This window comes from Salmo salar, chromosome ssa01 (genome assembly GCF_905237065.1).
Source record: "Salmo salar chromosome ssa01, Ssal_v3.1, whole genome shotgun sequence".
Taxonomy (NCBI): domain Eukaryota; kingdom Metazoa; phylum Chordata; class Actinopteri; order Salmoniformes; family Salmonidae; genus Salmo; species Salmo salar.
Window position 1 is genome coordinate 8,771,970 of NC_059442.1, and position 22,669 is coordinate 8,794,638.

The window sequence follows — 22,669 nt, forward strand, 5'->3', positions numbered from 1 at the left end:
AGCAATATACTAAAAACGAATATTATTATACATCAATTGTAGCTATACTAGATGTGTTTTAGTTTTATTTGTTCTAATAAAAATAATTTATGCATATCAAATTGAGAATAAAACTGATCTCACGAATAAGCTTGCATGTGATTGTATGTGACGCTCGGGGTCGCAGTTTGCATGAACAATGGAAAACAAAATTGCATCCTCTCCAACCCCATCACGTCGTTTGCCTAGTCCACGGTGCGTAAAGCCACGGTACCACGGTGCGTAAAGCAGGTCACACACCTGCACCCGAACCAACACCGAACTGTGATCTTTTCTTCCCACGTCTAATTTTCGATTGGACAACTTTCTCCCACGTGTGTCGGCCGGAGATGCTTAAATATGCCCCCAGAGACCAAATTATTGTACTCGTGGTTTAGTATTATGAATTGCCTCTTGATACGGACCTATTAAAAGAACCAACTGCCTGCCACAGGATGACATCGTTAATCGGAGGACTCGTCTTTTGCATTTCCTTCCTTGCCCTGGAAGTCCAAGCAACATACCGACCTTATGGAGGATACCATCCTCGGCAGCATCAGGCAGACAGCCCTATCGTGCCACGGCAAACGTTTCAGCGGAGCTTCCAACAGCAACAACCATTTCAGAGTGTTCAGCAAGGTCAGCAACATATTGGGAATGTTCAGCAACCAGCTCAGTTATCTCAGAATCAAACAACTATTGATTTGGGAGGTTGGTTCATTTTCATGCATTGTCCATTATTCTGTAGAGAGGCCTATGCTTTCTGTCTATAGTGCGCAGACAGCGGTAGCCGATATTTGGAATAGTCCGCGCAGATTGCTGTTTATATTAAATTATATTTGAGAGTATAGTATATTTAAATTTGAGATAATTTGGCATTGACGTCCATGTATGATGTGCATTAAAGTTTCGAATGTAATCAAATATCCTGTATTGGCCAGTCGTCTGGAATTACAGAATAAAGAATTCTGTAAATGATTTGATACTGTAAATATACATTCTTATCTTGTCAGACAATAACATACATTTAGAAATTCATTTGTAGGAAAATGTTACCAAATAGCACACCAAAGGAAGGACTGTCAATGTGTAGGCTAACTTACTCAGTCCTTTGGGCTAAATTAAACCTTCCGGCTGTTATATTTCAAAGTTAAAAGTTCAGAACCCATTAACGTTACATTGTCAGAAATGGAAAACAAGATACTGTATGATGTCGGTTACTACTCTAGACATTTTATTTTTCATCTTTATTTTTTATTTTTCATCAGCTTTTTTTGCATCTATACTCAATTGGTAGCAGACAGGACCGGTTCTTAAGGCTAGCAGACAGGACCGGTTCTTAAGGCTAGCAGACAGGACCGGTTCTTAAGGCTAGCAGACAGGACCGGTTCTTAAGGCTAGCAGACAGGACCGGTTCTTAAGGCTAGCAGACAGGACCGGTTCTTAAGGCTAGCAGACAGGACCGGGTTCTTAAGGCTAGCAGACAGGACCGGTTCTTAAGGCTAGTAGACAGGACCGGTTCTTAAGGCTAGCAGACAGGACCGGTTCTTAAGGCTAGCAGACAGGACCGGTTCTTAAGGCTAGCAGACAGGACCGGTTCTTAAGGCTAGCAGACAGGACCGGTTCTTAAGGCTAGCAGACAGGACCGGTTCTTAAGGCTAGCAGACAGGACCGGTTCTTAAGGCTAGCAGACAGGACCGGTTCTTAAGGCTAGCAGACAGGACCGGTTCTTAAGGCTAGCAGACAGGACCGGTTCTTAAGGCTAGCAGACAGAACCGATTCTTAAGGCTAGCAGACAGGACCGGTTCTTAAGGCTAGCAGACAGGACCGGTTCTTAAGGCTAGCAGACAGGACCGGTTCTTAAGGCTAGCAGACAGGACCGGTTCTTAAGGCTAGCAGACAGGACCGGTTCTTAAGGCTAGCAGACAGGACCGGTTCTTAAGGCTAGCAGACAGGACCGGTTCTTAAGGCTAGCAGACAGAACCGGTTCTTAAGGCTAGCAGACAGGACCGGTTCTTAAGGCTAGCAGACAGGACCGGTTCTTAAGGCTAGTAGACAGGACCGGTTCTTAAGGCTAGCAGACAGGACCGGTTCTTAAGGCTAGTAGACAGCCTCTTACTGATGCTTAAGGCTATACGCGTTTATTTTGTACTTCACGTCATCACCATGTAAGCCATAGGCGCTGGAGGCAACCAAAAACAATAACCTGCATCTTCCTCCCTCCTGGTGGCCCCAAAGCACATGGCAATAATCACTAGTACCAGCAGCCACACAGGATAATGGCCACCAGTCATGTACCTCCAGCTCACTGCACCACCCCTTCGACCTGCACCCACACGCCCATCATCAGTGCTGTCACAGGTATAAGAAGAAAAAAAAAGTCATTTTTAAATGAACCTCTCAAGGACTGATTGATTGCTGGGAAGAAATCGGACACCCCCACCCCTCCCTTCTGTTGGTGCCCCTTTCTTTTTCCAATCTCTTATCTTGTTCAATGATTGAGCAGGTGCTGTGATAAAAGTCACTATTTTTTTTATTTATTTCCTCTGCAGGTGAATCTTGAGAGAAATAGGATAAACATGTGCTTACTATACTACATTGGATGAATTGAACTGATTTCCAAGTTGAAATTTAACCTTTATTTAGCTAGGTAAGTCAGTTAAGAACACATTTTTATTTACAATGACAACCTACCTGGGGAACAATAGAAAGACAGATTTCAATTTTTTTTTTACTTTGTCAGCTCGGGGATTCAAACCTGCAACCTTTCGGTTACTGGCTCAATGCTGTAACCGCTAGGCTATCTGCCGACCCAAGTTACCATGTTTACTTCCCTCAGAAAAGGTCAGAAACAAAGCTTTGTTTAATCTCGTATCCAATCCTAATCCACTTTACTTCAGATTCCTTTATTACTTCAGATTCCTTTAGACTTTTATTTTTACTGCTTTATTTTGTAGCATATCATTGCTGTGTGTAAAGAAGCATGCACGATTGCACGCTTAAAAACTAACTCTCCCATCCAATCTTTTTTTAAATAGTAGCACATGTCAAGGTGACTTGCTAAAACCTTATTAAGCAACTCCAGGCCTGAATGTGAAACCTGAATGTGTTTGATATATACTGAATGTACAAAACATTAGGAACACCTGCTCTTTACATGACATAGACTGACCAGGTGAATCCAGGTGAAAGCTATAAATCGTTATTGATGTCACTTGTTAAACCCACTTCAATCAGTGTAGATGAAGCCTTGAGACTATTGAGATATGGATTGTGTATGTGTGCCATTGAGAGGGTGAATGGGCAAGACAAAATATTTAAGTGCCTTTGAACAGGGTATGGTAGTAGGTGCCAGGCGCACCGGTTTGAGTGTGTCAAGAACTGCAACAATGCTGGGTTCTTCCATGCTCAAAAGTTTCCAGTGTGTATCAAGAATGGCCCACCACACAACGGACATCCAGCCAACTTGACACAACTGTGGGAAGCATTGGAGTCAACATGGGCCAGCATCTCTGTAGAACACTTTCAACACCTTGTAGAGTCCATACCCTGATGAATTGAGCCTGTTTTGAGGGCAAAATGTGGTGCAACTCAATATTAGGAAGTTGTTCCTAATGTTTTGTACACTCAGTGTATATGACAGAGGAACTCTGGCTAGCAGTACCCTGTCAAAGTGTGTAGAGCCAAACCATTTCACCCTCTGTGGTAAAAACCTATGTCACGTTCTTTTCCCTCGCAGAAACCCACTGCAAAAGCCGCCCCCTAGATCTGGTGTTCATCATCGACAGCTCCCGTAGCGTACGCCCCCAAGAATTTGAGAAGGTCAAAATCTTCTTGGCTGACATGGTCGACACCCTCGAGATTGGTGCAGACGCCACACGTGTGGCCGTTGTCAACTACGCCAGCACAGTGAAGATTGAGTTCCTGCTCAAGACGCACTTCGACAAGCCGGGTCTGAAAGCAGCGTTGGCGCGCATCGAATCCTTAGCGGCTGGCACCATGACGGGGCTAGCCATCAAGACGGCCATGGAGGAGACCTTCACCGAGGGATCGGGCGCCCGGCTAACCAACAAGAACATCGCCAAGGTGGCCATCATCGTGACGGACGGGCGGCCCCAGGACACGGTGGAGGAGGTTGCCGCCGCGGCGAGGGCGGCAGGCATCGAGATCTACGCAGTCGGGGTGGACAGGGCGGACATGAAGTCCCTGCGTCTCATGGCCAGTCTGCCATTGGACGAACACGTGTTCTACGTGGAGACCTACGGCGTCATCGAGAAGCTCACGTCCAAGTTCAGGGAGACCCTGTGCGGTAAGAGAATGAGACTAGTGCTAAGGCTTAGATGAGAGAAGTCATGTTTGCAAGTCCTCCTATAATAGCGGGGCACAATTGAATAAGAGCCTCAGTCCTGCTGGTTTTTAGTTTCTTTCAGTCCTTGACACCTACTGATGTTACTGACCACCCAGGAAACATACCTGGTTTCCCAGTTCTAAACTAGCTGTTGGATTCCCAGTTCAGTTCTAAACTAGCTGTTGGATTCCCAGTTCAGTTCTAAACTAGCTGTTGGATTCCCAGTTCAGTTCTAAACTAGTTGTTGGATTCCCAGTTCAGTTCTAAACTAGCTGTTGGATTCCCAGGTCTAAACTAGTTGTTCGATTCCCAGGTCTAAACTAGTTGTTGGATTCCAGGTCTAAACTAGTTGTAGGATTAATTTACATTACATTTTAGTCATTTAGCAGACGCTCTTATCCAGAGCCACTTACGGTAGTGAATGCACACATTTCATACATTTTTTAAGTTTTTTTGTACCGGTCCCCCATGGGAATCGAACGCTGGCGTTGCAAACACCATGCTCTACCAACTGAGCCACACGCGACCCAGGTCTAAACTAGTTGTTGGATTCCCAGGTCTAAACTAGCTTTTGTTTAAAAATCAAGAATGGAAACCAGCAGATGCGGCTCTCGAGGACTGGTGATGTGCACCTGTACCCAAAAAACATTGACTAATAGTAATAATTCTTTCAACATTTAATGTGAAACAGTGATAAAAAATTTTGGGATTCCATATGATAACCCTCAATTGACCAATTGGAAAGTAATTCATAATTTACCTGAATTAATTCTAACCTGATTAATCCTGTTCAAGGTGATGATGTTGTCAGACTAAACCAATCAGCTGTGAGGATGTTTGTTTACAGGTGTGGACGCCTGTGCCCTGGGACACGACTGCGACCACATATGTGTCAACAACAACAACAACTCGTACGGCTGCAAGTGTCGAGAAGGCTATACACTGAATGCAGACAAGAAAACATGCTCACGTAAGGACCACAAGCCTCTATCGGGAATGTGGGTAGCACTTTGCTCGATAGGTACCTACATAAGGACTTCATAACACATTCATAACCCATGAATAACCCATATATAAGCAAGCATTTCCCAACAACCACAGGTTGATTTTTGTGATACTTATACTGCAGATTTCAACGATTGTTGACATAAGTATTTATGAAATGCTCACGTACTGCTTATGAAGGTGTTATGTTATGTATGAGTTATGAATGTATTATGAAGTCTTTATGTAGGTAGCCTTCAAATAAAGTGTTACCGGAATATTTTTGTGTGTAGGGGACATTTTTACTGTATTTATTGTGTAATACAGAAATGGGAGGGTAACAAAACAAGCCTTGTATTTAGGGGCAAAGTCAATATTAATGTGAAAGATTTTGTCTTATGTTTACACTTGGCAGCAGGTTCTTTGCAAAACCAAAACCAAAACCAGAACCAAAACCAAAACCAGAACCAAAACCAAAACCAGAACCAGAACCGGAACCAAAATGGATCAGGTTCCAACGGTTGGTGCACCTTTATTTCAGAATTCATAGGCTAGAAATCCAAAGTGCTGCTGTTATGGTATGCATGCCCAGTGCTTGAAGTGGACTGAAATAGATGCCACAGTCATTCTGGCTGCTGGTACTATTATATTTCTTATTCTACAAGAGGTGCAGGAACTCATGATGTGGAACATTTAAGGTGTCCCCGGAACTCAGTCTCTGTGTGTTCCTGCCAAAGTCAAGCACTGTGCATGCCACTATCCAATGCGTTTACGCCATTTTTGCTAGCTAACATTGCTTTGTCCCCTCTTCACCTTATACGGCTAATACATGGTGAGTTTGTTGTGATGCGACGGCGTGGCTCATTTAGCATTGGTTATCGACGGTTCCAAAAGCGTCCGCCTGGACAACTTTGAGCTGGTGAAGAGTCGGCACTGGCACTGTACAGGTTGGCCTGATCCAGTACACTAGCTGAGTCCGGACCGAGTTCACCTTAAACCACCACCAAGGCTTTGAAGAAGGCGGTGAGAGGTGTTCAGTACATGGGCTCCATGAGCGTTCTGGCCCTGCTCCACCTGCTGGACAGGAGCTTCACACAGGGAGAAGGCACCAGGCCAAAGTGCCCCGGGTGGCCATCGTGCTGACGGATGGACAGTTGCAAAACGACATCTCGGAGCATGCCAGGAACCTTAAAGAGCAGGGTGAGAGACCTTTTTCTTAAACAGTATAATGTAACACCATTTTATTGAGTTGAACATATCTGAAGTTGTAAGATGACAACTCCAAACTCTAAAATGACTCACTTTTTTTTGGTTCATCAAGTACATTTTTTGAGTTCATTATATGAATGCATGTTTCCTCCTACCATAGCTGTGTAATACTTAAACATCCAGTCCCATGTATATCATGCACCCTATCACAGTTTTGAGTTTGTCAAAAGAGTGACCTTTGTCCTGTCCTGTCTTCCTTCTCTCTTTCCTCAGGTGTGGAGATGTACGTGGTGGGTAAAACGGAGGAGAGCGAGCTCCTGGAGATAGCCTCTGAGCCCCACAGCCAGCATTACATTCACTCGGCTAACTTTAGCACCGCGGACTTCATAGCTCACGCCTTAAAGAGCAAGTTCTGCCACTATAAGGAAGAAGGAAATGGATGAGCATGGGAAGGTGCAGCATGAGCTAGCCGCTAGGGGAACAACAGCTAGATCCAGGAGAAGGACCCAAAGGAGCCTGGTCGACTGACTTGTGTTTGGCCTCATACGTTTGTTGGACTGATGCCCGGGTATTTGAAATTGCATGCAGTCACCTGTGGTTTGTTTCACATCTACGGGAGACCTTGAAAAATCAAAGTACACATGATGGGTTTGTGTTATGATGAACAAGTGCTTGAATGAATGGCTGGCCTACTGCCTTGGTTAAAGCTTGAATGAATGGCTGGCCTACTGCCTTGGTTAAAGCTTAGATTAATGGCTGGCCCTACTGCCTTGGTAAAAGCTTGAATGAATGGCTGGCCTATTGCCTTGGTTAAAGCTTGAATGAATGGCTGGCCTACTGCCTTGGTTAAAGCTTGAATGAATGGCTGGCCTACTGCCTTGGTTAAAGCTTGAATGAATGGCTGGCCTACTGCCTTGGTTAAAGCTTGGATTAATGGCTGGCCCTACTGCCTTGGTTAAAGCTTGAATGAATGGCTGGCCTACTGCCTTGGTTAAAGCTTGGATTAATGGCTGGCCTACTGCCTTGGTTAAAGCTTGAATGAATGGCTGGCCCTACTGCCTTGGTTAAAGCTTGAATGAATGGCTGGCCTACTGCCTTGGTTAAAGCTTGAATGAATGGCTGGCCTACTGCCTTGGTTAAAGCTTGAATGAATGGCTGGCCTACTGCCTTGGTTAAAGCTTGAATGAATGGCTGGCCTACTGCCTTGGTTAAAGCTTGGATTAATGGCTGGCCTACTGCCTTGGTTAAAGCTTGAATGAATGGCTGGTCTTCTGCCTTGGTTCAAGCTTTGAAGTGATTGTTAACCTTTTGCAAAACCCAATTGATTTACCATTGACTTCCCCTCAATGATCTAAAACAGCTTTACCTGATCTTTAACTTGACATCACTTGACTGTGTGCATTGTCTGTATTGGAAGTTTTGACTTTACATTAAGTCAACTAGTTGTAACACTTTACATTACGTTGCTCCAATAACCTCATAGTAACAGGGAATTGTAATATTTGGTTGCATTGTGCAATTTGTAACTACACTACAATTAGTTTCCTTGTTACCACTATGGAAAATGATTTTAATAGATCCCTAGGTGTGGAAGAAGTGACACTTTATGTTTCTAGCTACTGTGTAGAACATGGGGCTGCTGAGGGGAGGACAGCTCATAATAAATGCTGGAATGGAGTGAATGGAATGGCATCAAACACATGGAAACTATGTGTTTGCAGTATTTGATACCATTTGGGACCATTCCACCTATACCGCTCCAGCCATTACCACGAGCCCATCCTACTCAACCAACCTCCTGTGCGTAATTCTGAGTAGCCTATCATATTTAGACGACCAAAATAATACAGGAAAAGCTAACCGATAAGTTGTTTATTGGTAACTGCAGTAAGTCAAGTTTTTCATAAAAAATGTAGCATTTATTCATTATTGCCATTGATGTCTTTTTCAGAGGACGCGAATGAGATGAGCGGGAATGAGCTGAGTGAAGACGCCTGTATGTGTGAGGCTCAGATTGCGTTCCAGATGAAGATGCAATCCACCATAAAGCAGCTGACCAACAAACATATCCTTTTAACCACACCGGTCGTTTTTATAATGGGTCAGAGTGGTATTTATATAGGGCTTTACACAAGATCTCAAAGCCACTACCACCAGCTGCAATGTTGTATGGCCATGTGTATATTGGTCTACTTTGAACTGTTACACTTCTCTATTACACTTCAGTATATGTATTGAAGAAGACAAGTCATTTCCTTGACTGTTATTTCCACTTGATGACCTTTCGAGGAAAGTGACCCAGTTTGGAGGCAGGCGTTGATTCTGAAGAAGAGGATGCTGCATAGAGACCATTCAGAGTTCACCCAGTTAACCTCAATCTAAAATGGCTGTATAGTTTTTCTCTTTTAGCGACCGTCATTATTGACAACAGTCCATTTTGGAGTTATCGTACTGTATACCCTCCTTCAATATATGTGTTTTTAGATCTAAAACAATGTATTTATCATTGAATGACATGACCAATAATGTTCCATTTGCTCACAACAGATGTCCCCATTTCATTTTTTAAAGCTAGGAACAAAGACCAAAGTTGACTTTTTTTTTGCACAATATTTGTCTCCCCATGGTGGCACCTTTCCAGTTTAACAACATTCCATCGTCCACCACATCACCTATAATAAAGAGGAAGCAATACAGGCTCCATCACTGACAAGTGATTTGCTTCCTTATTGTGGTGCAAGATAAATGAGACAAGACTCACGAAATGTAATTTCTGTCAATATATGGTGTTCTATTGTTCTATTTTCTAGTGTTCCATTTTGGATATTTGTACAAATGTACACATTAAATACATATTTTGAACAAATCTCATATTAACATTGTTTCTGTCCATATTTTTGGTCATAAAGATTAAAGTGCTACATTCATGTATTGTATATACGTCAAGCACAATGTAAAAAAACATAACAAATACCTTTGCTGGCTGTCTCCAAGTCCACCAGCTACTAAACAATTTGTATCGAGAATAATTAACCACCCTAAAAAAGGAGAGACTGAAAAGGGATTGTCAAGTTCATATATGCCATTTCGTAGACACTTTTATCCAAAGCAACTTTAGAGGTCATATTTGCATACTTACATCCAAAGTGAATACAGTTGTAACTACATTTTCATGTATGGGTGATCGTGTGAATCAAACCCTCAAACCTGGTGTTGCAAGCACCATGACCTACCAACTGAGAACCATACATGACCAAAGAATTTTACAGACTAGCTGGATGATAAAAAGTAGGCACATAATGATGCCAAACATTTCCCAGACTGAGCCATACTGTAGATATTCTAATACATGGCTCTGGCATTTCCCATTTGAGAAGTGTTGACATACACAAATGTGAACAGTGCATGGAGATAATACATTTGGAATAAAGAGACAAACATGCAGAAGGGAGTGCAACGAAAAAGGACTACAACACAACACAGATATAAATAATGATGGACTACAATTACCACAATGTTGAGAGCGGAAGCCTCAACAAAGAGCTTTCCGGTGTGTGGTTACCAGGGATACCGATGAAAGCAACGTCGAAGTGCTGTAAAAAAAAACTGGCTTGTGAATTTAGTTTATGAAGGAAACCCATAGTTATGAGAAGAAATAAATTTTCACCTATGAATGTATCTTGCGCGGAGTTTGCTAGCTATATTCTACAATAGTTTGCTTGTAAACTGTTTGACAACGGTGACTGAATCTCCAGCTAGCTAACGTTATTTCCATAACCTAGCTAGCAAATTGCTAGCGTTCGCTCTCTAACATCGCTAGCTGGCTAACGTTAGCTTTAGCAAGCAAATTCTAGTGAACGTGTGTTGGGTCACTTGCCAGCAACGATGTTTATTTATCTCAGTAAGAAGGTAGGCATCCATTTCGGTGACATTTAGCTGTCAGATAGTTTTGTTGATACGCGTGAAGCTTCCATACGTCTCACTTGTTGCCTATCAAGACGAGAGCCGCATCAACATGCCATTATGATTAGGCTAATATTGTATTCATCACCATCATGCACACAGACTCTTGCATGCTTGAGCCAGCCATTTATTGCTAGGTAGCTTGGTATGAGACCTGCAAACTAACGTTAGTCATACTGTGCATGTTACTACCTGGGATAGCAGGCACATTTTTCAGAGCCTGTTGGCATAAGCAATACAATCAATGTCCCTTTTGCCTACAACAGTAACAACCAGTTATAATCAATTTGATATAAATGCACAATCCTCTTCCCCTCTCAGATTGCCATCCCCAACAACATACGGCTGAAGTGTGTGTCATGGAACAAAGACCAAGGCTTTATAGCCTGTGGAGGGGATGAGGGTCTTCTCAAAGTCCTGAAGCTGGAGACACAGACAGGTGAACTGGCTTTCCAACACAAGTTACCTCTATAAATTGAGATTTGCTGAGAGTACCATCTGAGCTATGTTATGTAATGTTTCCAAACCCATTTGATTCAGATTCATTTTAGTTATTTAGCAGACACTTTTATCCAGAGTGATTTACAGGAGCAATTAGGTTTAGTGGCTCAATGCTCTTTACCGTGATGCTACCTGCCTCCCAGATTCCAAATGTTTGTGAAACAGAGCTAGAGTAGCTAATTGTATGTGAAAAACAGTTTAAAACCAAAATCAGCTTGGCAACAGTAGACATATTCTGCCAGCAGTATTATGTCAATTAGAAAGTAGGATGGTGAGTTTCTTTCTGAGCTTTACCCCAGTGTGTTACCTAAAGGGCTCAGACTTTCCTGTTTCCATTGGCACGCATGTCTCACGGGACCATGGCCCCGGCGGACTTGCTCTGACTTGGGGCTAAAGCCTGGCCACCGGTACTTTTCAGCTGGCATTTACAGAACAACGGCTAACTGTGTAACACCATGTCACAAAGCAACTGTCTTGATGATGCAGAGGTTGTTGATTCTGCTCACCCCAAGTCTTTAGTGTCACACTCCCAATGGAAACACAATTACACTAGAGCCTACATTAACATAAAACACTGGTGTGGGGTAAGTCTTAGGTGGAAGTGCAGCATAATGGTGTCAGGAACCAATTTGCGTGGGCATCTCTGTATTAGGCTACTTTAGAGCTATGGTATGATTCAAGAAGCTTGTGATGTTGACAGGCTTATTTAACTCACTATAGGCTAGATAATCAAATCAAATGTTATTGGTCACATACACATGTTTAGCAGATGTTATTGTGGGTGTAGCGAAATGCTTGTGCTTCTAGTTCCGATAGTGCAGTAATATCTAACAAGTAATATCTAACAATTTCACGACAAATACGTAATGCACACAAATCTAAGTAAAGGAATGGAATTAAGAATATCTAAATATATGGACGGGATATATAAATATATGGACGAGATTGGCTTGGTTTAGGCTTGAGCATTTCAAATCATGCAAAAATGTGCACCTTTTGTATCCAGAGAAGAAGAAACACTTAGGGAATAATTACTTAGTGTTAGGAATTACTGTACTAGTATCCTATAAAGGAATTTGGAGTGTCCTATATATGTAAGTAGCCTAAACAATAGTGTTGTCACTCTTGTTCTCTTTGGGGCTGTGAACTTTCAACAGACGATGCCAAACTCAAAGGACTTGCAGCACCCAGCAATTTGTCAATGAATCAGACACTTGAAGGCCACAGTGGTAAGTAAAGCGCTATTATGCCTCTTTCTGGGAGCCAGTGGGACCTCTGAACTCTGTTTGTTGTTTGGTATGACACAGGTGCAGTCCAGGTTGTGACGTGGAATGAGCAGTACCAGAAGCTCACCACGAGTGACCAGAATGGTCTCATTATTGTGTGGATGCTCTACAAAGGTAGGCTACACTGTATAGTCACATGTACTGATACTAATGTATGGGGGGGTTGGTCAAACGCAAGATCCATCAGGATGCCTGTGGTCAGAAAGACTGTAGGTGTATTACACTTGAAGGATATGTCAAGTCAGAGAAACACTTCAGCCATCTTGAAGCCGTCTCAGTGTTGTCCATTTCTGTTGACTATTTATTGTATGACATAATGATATGGTGTGTGACTAGGTGATGATTATAATGATATGGTGTGTGACTAGGTGATGATTATAATGATATGATATGTGAATAGGCTGGTGGGACTATTTGATGATTATAATGATATGGTGTGTGAATAGGTGATGATTATAATGATATGGTGTGTGACTAGGTGATGATTATAATGATATGGTGTGTGACTAGGTGATGATTATAATGATATGATATGTGAATAGGCTGGTGGGACTATTTGATGATTATAATGATATGGTGTGTGAATAGGTGATGATTATAATGATATGGTGTGTGAATAGGTGATGATTATAATGATATGGTGTGTGAATAGGTGATGATTATAATGATATGGTGTGTGAATAGGTGATGATTATAATGATATGGTGTGTGACTAGGTGATGATTATAATGATATGATATGTGAATAGGCTGGTGGGACTATTTGATGATTATAATGATATGGTGTGTGAATAGGTGATGATTATAATGATATGGTGTGTGAATAGGTGATGATTATAATGATATGGTGTGTGAATAGGTGATGATTATAATGATATGGTGTGTGAATAGGTGATGATTATAATGATATGGTGTGTGAATAGGTGATGATTATAATGATATGGTGTGTGAATAGGTGATGATTAGAATGATATGGTGTGTGAATAGGTGATGATTATAATGATATGGTGTGTGAATAGGTGATGATTAGAATGATATGGTGTGAATAGGCTGGTGGGACTATTTGATGATTATAATGATATGGTGTGTGAATAGGTGATGATTATAATGATATGGTGTGTGAATAGGTGATGATTATAATGATATGGTGTGTGAATAGGTGATGATTATAATGATATGGTGTGAATAGGTGATGATTATAATGATATGGTGTGTGAATAGGTGATGATTATAATGATATGGTGTGTGAATAGGTGATGATTATAATGATATGGTGTGTGAATAGGTGATGATTATAATGATATGGTGTGAATAGGCTGCTGGTACGAGGAGATGATTAACAACAGGAACAAGTCCGTGGTGAGGAGCATGAGTTGGAATGCAGACGGCCAGAAGATTTGTATTGTTTACGAGGACGGGGCAGTCATTGTTGGATCTGTAGATGGTAAGTGCTCCTCTCTTTAACACGTCTGTCTGGACAGTATGGTTCGTTTTCCCAAACAGATTAAGCCTAGTCTTGGGCTAAGAAACAGTTCCAAAAGAGGATGACCTAAGAATTGTTTTTCTAATTCATACACTGGGTCCATCGGGTTATTTCAGTTTTAACAGTTAGAACAAGTTGTCATTGCATTGCTATTGATTTCTCACACCCATTGGAAAGTATAATGGTAATGAGAAAAGCATCATGACGAATATGGCACATGGTTGTTTTATAATGGATGGGTTTTGTCTTTTTAGGTAACCGAATCTGGGGGAAAGAGCTCAAGGGAATTCAGCTCGCTCACGTGGCCTGGTCACCAGATAGCAAGATCCTCCTTTTTGGGATGGCCAATGGGGAAATCCACATCTACGACAATCAGGGAAACTTCATTGTAAGTCTGGTAGCCTTTGAAAAAGATAGCAACACCCCAAAAGTAACGATGGATAGCGCTTTTTGTACACTTAGTAAAGGTGCACGTTTCAATTGTTTTAGAGTGTTTAATGCAACTTCTGAAGAGTGGATAACTTAGTTCTAGGAGACTTAGAGATAATCATTATGTTGCAGATGAAGATGACGGTCAGTTGTCTGCATAACGTGACTGGAGCCATCAGTATCGCAGGGATCCACTGGTACGCAGGGTCAGAGGGCTACGTGGAGCCAGACTGCCCCTGCCTGGCCATCTGCTTCGATAACGGACGGTGTCAGGTCATGCGATACGAGAGTGATGAAAGTGAGTGAATTGGTTCAGAACTTATGTGAAACAGCACAGTTAAAAATATATTGCAAATAGAAATCAAACTGGATGGACATCAGAAAAAGATGGTTGAGGAAGGACAAAGTAGAACTATTGTAAAATAGATTGTGTCCATAAAATGTATATTGTATGTATAAGCTGTATAAGCTTCCGTCTGGCCACTCTACCATAAAGACCTGAGTGCTGCAGAGATGGTTGTCCTTCTGGAAAGTTCACCCATCTCCACAGAGGAACTCTGGAGCTCTGTCTGAGTGACCATTGGGTTCTTGGTCTCCTCCCTGACCAGGGCCCTTCTCCCCTGATTGCACTTTTTGGCCGGTCGGCCAGCTCTAGGAAGAGTCTTGTTGGTTCCAAACTTCTTCCATTTAAGAATGATGGAGGCCACTGTGTTCTTGGGGACTTTCAATGCTGCAGAAATGTTTTGGTACCCTTCCCCAGCTCTGTGCCTCGACACAATCCTGTCTCGGAGCTCTACGGACAATTCCTTCGACCTCATGGCTTGGTTTTTGCTCTGACATGCACTGTCAACTGTTGGACCTTATATAGACAGGTGTGTGCCTTGCCAAATCATGTCCAATCAGTTGAATTTTGCAATCAAGTTGTGGGAACATCTCAAGGATGATCACTGGAAACAGGATGCACCTGAGCTCAATTTCAAGTCTCATAGCACAGGGTCTGAATACTTAGGTAAATAAGGTGTTTCAGTTTTTATTTTTAATACATTTGCAAAATGTTCAAAAAAACTGTTTTACCCTTTGTCATTATGGGGTATTGTGTGTTGATTAATGAGGAAAATGTTATATTTAATCCATTTTAGAATAAGGCTGTGTGTGTGTGTGTGTGTGTGTGTGTGTGTGTGTGTGTGTGTGTGTGTGTGTGTGTGTGTGTGTGTGTGTGTGTGTGTGTGTGTGTGTGTGTGTGTGTGTGTGTGTATACACTGCCATTCAAAAGTTTGGGGTCACTTAGATATGTCCTTGTTTTTGAAAGAAAAGGTCATTTTTTGTCCATTAACGATAACATCAAATTCATCAGAAATACAGTGTAGATATGGTTAATGTTGTAAATGACTATTGTAGCTGGAAATGGCAGATGTTTTATGGAATATCTACGTAGGCGTACAGAGCCCCATTAACAGCAACCATCACTCCTGTGTTCCAAAGGCACGTTGTGTTAGCTAATCCAAGTTTATCATTTTAAAAGGCTAATTGATCATTAGAAAACCCTTTTGCAATTATGTTAGCTCAGCTGAAAACTGTTCTGATTAAGGAAGCAATAAAACTGGCCTTCTTTAGACTAGTTGAGTATCTGGAGCATCAGCATTTGTGGGTTCGATTACAGGCTCAAAATGGCGAGAAACAAAGAACTTTCTTCTGAAACTCGTCAGTCTATTCTTGTTCTGAGAAATGAAGGCTATTCCATGCGAGAAATTGCCAAGAAACTGAAGATCTCGTACAACGCTGTGTACTAAATCAAATCAAAGTTTATTTGTCACGTACGCCGAATACAACAGGTGTAGACCTTACAGTGAAATGCTTACTTACAGGCTCTAACCAATAGTGCAAAAAAGGTATTAGGTGAACAATAGGTAAGTAAAGAAATAAAACAACAGTAAAAGACAGGCTATATACAGTAGAGAGGCTATATACAGTAGACAGGCTATATACAGTTGCGAGGCTATAAAGGTAGCGAGGCTACATACAGACACCGGTTAGTCAGGCTGATTGAGGTAGTATGTACATGTAGATATGGTTAAAGTGACTATGCATATATGATGAACAGAGAGTAGCAGTAGCGTAAAAGGGGTTGGCGGGTGGTGGGTGGGACACAATGCAGATAACCCGGTTAGCCAATGTGCGGGAGCACTGGTTGGTCGGCCCAACCAGTGCTCCCTTCAAAGAACAGCGCAAACTGGCTCTAACCAGAATAGAAAGAGGAGTGGGAGGCCCCGGTGCACAAATGAACAAGAGGACAAGTACATTAGAGTGTCTAGTTTGAGAAACAGACGCCTCACTAGTCCTCATCTGGCAGCTTCATTAAATTGTACCCACAAAACACCAGTCTCAACGTCAACAGTGAAGAGGTGACTCCGGAAGAAAAAAAGAAAAAGCCATATCTCAGACTGGCCAATAAAAAGAAAAGATTAAGATGGGCAAAAGAACACAGACACTGAACTTTGCCTAGTCACCTCTTCACTATTGACGTTGAGACTGGTGTTTTGTGGGTACAAGTAACAGACATATCTCAACATCAACTGTTCAGTGTAGTCTGCATGAATCAGGCCTTCATGGTCGAATTGCTGCAAAGAAACCACTACTAAAGGACACCAATAAGAAGAAGAGCCTCGCTTCGGCCAAGAAACACGAGCAATTGACATTAGACCGGTGGAAATCTGTCCTTTGGTCTGATGAGTCCAAATTTTGAGATTTTCGGTTCCAACCGCCATGTCTTTGTGAGATGCAGAGTAGGTGAATGGATGATCTCCACATGTGTGGTTTCCACAGTGAAGCATGGAGGAGGAGGTGTGACCAGTAAAGCAGCGATACACCATCCCATCTGGTTTGCACTTAGTGGGACTATGATTTGTTTTTCAACAGGACAATGACCCTACACACCTCCAGGCAGTGTAAGGGCTATTTGACCAAGATGGAGAGTGATTGAGTGCTGCATCAGATAACCTGGCCTCCAAAATCACGTGACCTCAACCCAATTTAGATGGTTTGGGATGAGTTGGACCTCAGAGAGAAGGAAAAGCAGCTAATTTGTGCTCAGCATATGTGGTAGCTGTTTTGTTTCAAAGCTGATAAATTAATCACACAAAGTCAAAGAACTATGAGTCCTATATAGCCTATTTCACCTCGTGCTGCAACACTGCCTGGCTGGGTTTTTTGCGCACGTGAAGAGCTGAGTGAAAGAAACATTTTTAGAAGAGCAGGCATAGAAGTTGGTCTAATTTACTTGAAACTAAAGTCTACTGAAAAGAGACTTTGTCCTTGTGTTTCTTGGCAATTTACATTGATACAAGCTAGGTTGTTTTTCTATGTTTAAGTTTCAACTGCTAGGGAAGAGAAGACCACGCTTCTACTAGTCAGACTCAATCTCATAGGCACAAACATGACTTGAGACACGCTACCACGGTAACCTCCCGCCCTTATTAAAGGGGCAGGTGACATTTTTTGTCTCATCTGTGATATTTTTGGTAATAAAAATGTCATCATTCAATATACCACATTAGTTACTTCTTACTAGTAGTAATACATGTATTGTTTTAGAAACATTACAAAGCATGCTCATCTGTTTCTTTGTAGTTTGTTGGTGTAATTTTTGCATCCCCAAAAATATTTTGGCTGGTAAAAAAATCTGAGTGACTGGTAGGACTGTTTCGCCAGCACAGACTGGAATATGTTCCGGGATGAATCAGTCACCGGCTTCATTAATAAGTGAATTGATGACGTTGTCCTCACAGTGACTGCACGTACATATCCCAATCAGAAGCCGTGGATTACATGCAACATCCAAACTGAGTTAAAGGCTGTCGCTATCAAGGAGCGGGACAATAATGCGGGCACTTATAAAAAAATCTCGCTGCGACCTCCGACAAATCATCAAACAGGAAAAGTGTCAATACAGGACTAAGATGGAGTACTACTACACCGGCTCTGATGCTCGTCAGATGTGGCAGGGCTTGCAAACTATCATGGATTACAAAGGAAAACCCTGCCATGAGCTGCCCAGTGACACGAGCCTACCAGACAAGCTAAATACCTTCTATGCTCACATCAAGGCAAGCAACACTGAACCATGCATGAAAGCACCAGTTGTTCCGGACAGCTGTGTGATCTCGCTCTCCATAGCCGATGTGAGCAAGACGTTTAAACAGGTTAACATTCAGAAAGCCGCAGGGCCAGATGGATTACCAGGACGCGTACTCTGAGCATGTTCTGACCAGCTGGGAAGTGTCTTCACTGACATTTTCAATCTCTCCCTGACCCAGTCTATAACACCTACATGTTTTAAGCAGACCACCATAGTCTCTGTGCCCAAGAACGCCAAGGTAACCTGTCTAAATCGCCCCGTAGTACTCACATCTGTAGCCATGAAATGCTTTGAAAGGCTGGTCATGGCTCACATCAACACCATCATCCTAGACACCCTGGATCCACTCCAATTCGCTTAACGCCCCAACGCTCCACACTGCCTTCTCCCACCTTGATAAGAGGAACATCTATGTGAGAATGCTGTTCATTGACTACAGCTCAGCGTTCAACACCATAGTTCCCTCCAAGTTTATCACTAAGCTCAGGACCCTGGGACCAAATACCTACTTCTGCAACTGGATCCTGGACTTCCTGATGGGCCGCCCCCAGGTGGTGAGGGCAAGCAGCAACACATCCGCCACGCTGACCCGCAACACGGGGGCCCCTTAGGGGTGTGTGCTTAGTCCCCTCCTTTACTCCCTGATCACCCTTGCCTGCATGTATAAGCGAATATGTACGATCAGGTAGACCTGATCCCCGACGACGATGAGACAGCCAATAGGGAGGAGGTCAGTGGTACATGGCATTGTGGTGCCAGGACAACAACCTCTCCCTCAACGTCAGCAAGACAAAGGAGCTGATCGTGGACTACAGTAAATGGAGGGCCGAGCACGCCCCAATCGACAACGCCGCAGTAGAGCGGTTTGAGAACTTTAAGTTCCACATCATTAAGGAATTAGCATGGTCTACACACACCAACACAGTCGTGAAGAAGGCACGACAATGCCTCTTCCCCCTCAGGAGGCTGAAAAGATGGGGTGGAATGGGGAGTTAGAAAGGGGAATGGGGAGGGGGTGGAATGGGGAGTTAGAAAGGGGAATGGGGAGGGGGTGGAATGGGGAGTTAGAAATGGGGAGGGGGGGGGTGGAATGGGGAGTTAGAAATGGGGAGGGGGAGGGGTTGGAATGGGGAGTTAGAATGGGGAATGGGGAGGGGTGGAATGGGGAGTTAGAAATGGGGAGGGAGTGGAATGGGGAGTTAGAAAGGGGGATGGGGAGAGAGTGGAATGGGGAGTTAGAAATGGGGAGGGGGTGGAATGGGGAGTTAGAAAGGGGAATGGGGAGGGGTGGAATGGGGAGTTAGAAATGGGGAGGGGAGGGGTTGGAATGGGGAGTTAGAAATGGGGAATGGGGAGGAGGTGGAATGGGGAGTTAGAAAGGGGAATGGGGAGTTAGAAAGGGGAATGAGTAGGGGGTGGAATGGGGAGTTAGAAAGGGGAATGGGGAGGAGGTGGAATGGGGAGTTAGAAAGGGGAATGGGGAGGGGGTGGAATGGGGAGTTAGAAATGGGGAATGGGGAGGAGGTGGAATGGGGAGTTAGAAAGGGGAATGGGGAGGGGGTGGAATGGGGAGTTAGAAAGGGGAATGGGGAGGAGGTGGAATGGGGAATTAGAAAGGGGAATGGGGAGGAGGTGGAATGGGGAGTTAGAAAGGGGAATGGGGAGGGGGTGGAATGGGGAGTTAGAAAGGGGAATGGGGAGGAGGTGGAATGGGGAATTAGAAAGGGGAATGGGGAGTTAGAATGGGGAATGGGGAGGTGTGGAATGGGGAGTTAGAAAGGGGAATGAGTAGGGGGTGGAATGGGGAGTTAGAAAGGGGAATGGGGAGGAGGTGGAATGGGGAATTAGAAATGGGGAGGGAGTGGAATGGGGAGTTAGAAATGGGGAGGGGGTGGAATGGGGAGTTAGAAAGGGGAATGAGTAGGGGGTGGAATGGGGAGTTAGAAAGGGGAATGGGGAGGGGTGGAATGGGGAGTTAGAAAGGGGAATGGGGAGGGGGTGGAATGGGGAGTTAGAAAGGGGAATGGGTAAGGGGTGGAATGGGGAGTTAGAAAGGGGAATGGGGAGGGGTGGAATGCGGCGGGAGAAAATGGAGCTTTGTGGAGATTGCACAATCCTTGACAGTTAAATATCTGCTGTAATGACTTATCGCCAAATTATGCCAGAATCTCAAGGTCTAAACTGTAAAAGAGATATTTACATGTTTTCATTTTAACATCATTGCAATCAGTTTTGCCTGCTGGGCGGAAACCCCTGGCTAAGTTGGTTATATTTGAGTAAGTTTGGGGTAATATCGTGATAATGACAATGATGGTCCTTGCTCCACTGCCAATTCCCCTTCCTTGTAACCCTTTCTCCTGTCCATCTCCAGGCCCAGTGTTCATAGACACACTGATGAACGTGGCCAGTATCCAGTGGAACCAGTGTGGCAGCGTGCTGGCTGTGGCAGGCTCCCTGAGGGGCATGGAGAAGGAGGTCAACGTGGTGCAGTTCTACACCCCATTCGGAGAGGTGAGAGAGCCAGGACATCTCAGACTCATAGCATAGCTTTCAGATGTTCCCTGTCAATGTGGAAAGTTGCAGGCAAAACATGACTTGTTTTTAGTTTCAGTCAACCGGCTTTCTGAGTTAGACTGAATGATACTAACCGAAATAAATGAAGTTTGTGTAAATGAAAAGTTATGTAATAAGTTGTATGAATACAAAGTTGTGGCAGATCGGCATTGATGTCAAAAGGATTTTATGTGACTCCAGTTGCATATATCTCCAGTTAGGATTCGGCCCCTACAGAGTACACTATATTGTCATTAGGCTATATGGCATTTGACCAAAGCAATTTTTACTCCCTTTTGCATAGCATTTGCGAACTTTGAAGGTACCTGGCAAGCAGATGACAGAGGTTGCTTGGGAAGGGGGAGGACTGAGGATTGGACTGGCTGTGGACTCCTACATTTACTTTGCCAACATAAGGCCTGATTACAAGGTAAAACAATCATCTGGGGAATAATCGGCTCCACTTGAAGGGGTAACAGGGTTTCTTGTACTTTGGTTAAATTCTCTGTGTTTAAAAACTGTTAACACAAGCTATTTGTAAATGGAGATTAATATGAAATGAAAATGATTTTAGTGTGCGAGGTAGGGCCATTTAGGGCCCTATAAAATCCGCGATGCGGAGAATGCATACGGAATCACGGAATACAGACATTAAAACAGAATTCGAAGGTTAAACAGTTTGATGCTTAGAACATAGTGTGGCTGTTTAAAACATTTATTCAACTTATTGCAACATTTTATTTAGTTTCTCGTAATACATGAACAGAATGCATCAGTGATTTAGTATTTGATACAATTGAGGAAGCAACGTCATGTCATGAGAATGTGTTAGCGGTGTGCTCGTAGCCCTCATACTGCTATCTAATCTGCTATCTAATGATAATGTCTTCTGGTAGATGGAAAGGCTTTCCTGAAAACCTTCTCAATTAACCTCTACTCAACAGCCAGTGTAATCCCGTGGCGCGTTATTCAAATACCTTAGAAATGCAAAACCTTCAATTTTTCAAACATATGACTATTTTACACCATTTTAAAGATAAGACTCTCGTTAATCTGACCACACTGTCCGATTTCAAAAAGGCTTTACAACGAAAGCAAAACATTAGATTATGTCAGCAGAGTACCCAGCCAGAAATAATCAGACACCCATTTTTCAAGCTAGCATATAATGTCACATAAACCCAAACCACAGCTAAATGTAGCACTAACCTTTGATGATCTTCATCAGATGACAACCCTAGGACATTATGTTATACAATACATGCATGTTTTGTTCAATCAAGTTCATATTTATATCAAAAACCAGCTTTTTACATTAGCATGTGACTAGCATGTGACTAGCATTCCCACCGAACACTGCCGGTGAATTTACTAAATTACTCACGATAAACGTTCACAAAAAGCATAACAATTATTTTAAGAATTATAGATACAGAACTCCTCTATGCACTCGATATGTCCGATTTTAAAATAGCTTTTCGGTGAAAGCACATTTTGCAATATTCTCAGTAGATAGCCCGGCATCACAGGGCTAGCTATTTAGACACCCAGCAAGTTTAGCACTCATCAAAGTCAGATTTACTATAAGAAAAATGTTATTACCTTTGCTGTCTTCGTCAGAATGCACTCCCAGGACTTCTACTTCAATAACAAATGTTGGTTTGGTCCAAAATAATCCATCGTTATATCCAAACAGCGGCGTTTTGTTCGTGCGTTCAAGACACTATCCGAAAGGGTAAATAAGGGTTACGAGCATGGCGC

The 22,669-nt window shown here is 43.0% G+C and overlaps 2 protein-coding genes across 8 annotated transcripts in view; both read left to right on the top strand.

Annotated features, from left to right (window-relative positions):
* The first annotated feature begins 302 nt into the window (after window positions 1-302).
* On the top strand, window positions 303-9,436 carry LOC106607662 (matrilin-3). 6 transcript variants are annotated; one of them, XM_045712927.1, is made up of 7 exons: window positions 303-729; window positions 3,758-4,327; window positions 5,214-5,336; window positions 5,766-5,776; window positions 5,819-5,870; window positions 8,511-8,624; window positions 8,833-9,436. In XM_045712927.1, the coding sequence occupies exons 1-7, from the start codon at window positions 474-476 to the stop codon at window positions 8,877-8,879; spliced, it is 1,173 nt and encodes a 390-aa protein (XP_045568883.1). In that variant the 5' UTR covers window positions 303-473; the 3' UTR covers window positions 8,880-9,436. The 6 variants fall into 6 exon arrangements, with proteins under 6 accessions (XP_045568883.1, XP_045568889.1, XP_014060457.2 ...); XM_045712933.1 differs by having other exon boundaries at window positions 5,769-5,776; XM_014204982.2 differs by having other exon boundaries at window positions 306-729; window positions 5,769-5,870.
* Window positions 9,437-10,121: 685 nt separating this feature from the next.
* The window catches only part of wdr35 (WD repeat domain 35), a 61,549-nt gene continuing 49,001 nt past the window's right edge, over window positions 10,122-22,669 (top strand). For both annotated transcript variants that reach the window (XM_014205269.2, XM_014205357.2), the window contains exons 1-9: window positions 10,122-10,468; window positions 10,844-10,961; window positions 12,181-12,252; window positions 12,331-12,423; window positions 13,624-13,752; window positions 14,046-14,179; window positions 14,353-14,518; window positions 20,727-20,866; window positions 21,213-21,338. In XM_014205269.2, the coding sequence (XP_014060744.1) occupies window positions 10,445-10,468; window positions 10,844-10,961; window positions 12,181-12,252; window positions 12,331-12,423; window positions 13,624-13,752; window positions 14,046-14,179; window positions 14,353-14,518; window positions 20,727-20,866; window positions 21,213-21,338 (1,002 nt within the window). In that variant the 5' untranslated portion in view covers window positions 10,122-10,444. The remainder of the gene's footprint in view (window positions 10,469-10,843; window positions 10,962-12,180; window positions 12,253-12,330; window positions 12,424-13,623; window positions 13,753-14,045; window positions 14,180-14,352; window positions 14,519-20,726; window positions 20,867-21,212; window positions 21,339-22,669) is intronic.

What these genes read in the sequence shown, in the direction of transcription:
- LOC106607662 (XM_014204891.2), top strand. Translation starts at nt 474, where the DNA reads ATGACATCGTTAATCGGAGGACTCGTCTTTTGCATTTCCTTCCTTGCC. An exon ending in AACAACTATTGATTTGGGAG is followed by an intron (nt 730 to 3,757) that starts GTTGGTTCATTT and finishes TTTCCCTCGCAG; the next exon opens with AAACCCACTGCAAAAGCCGC. An exon ending in GTTCAGGGAGACCCTGTGCG is followed by an intron (nt 4,328 to 5,213) that starts GTAAGAGAATGA and finishes GTTTGTTTACAG; the next exon opens with GTGTGGACGCCTGTGCCCTG.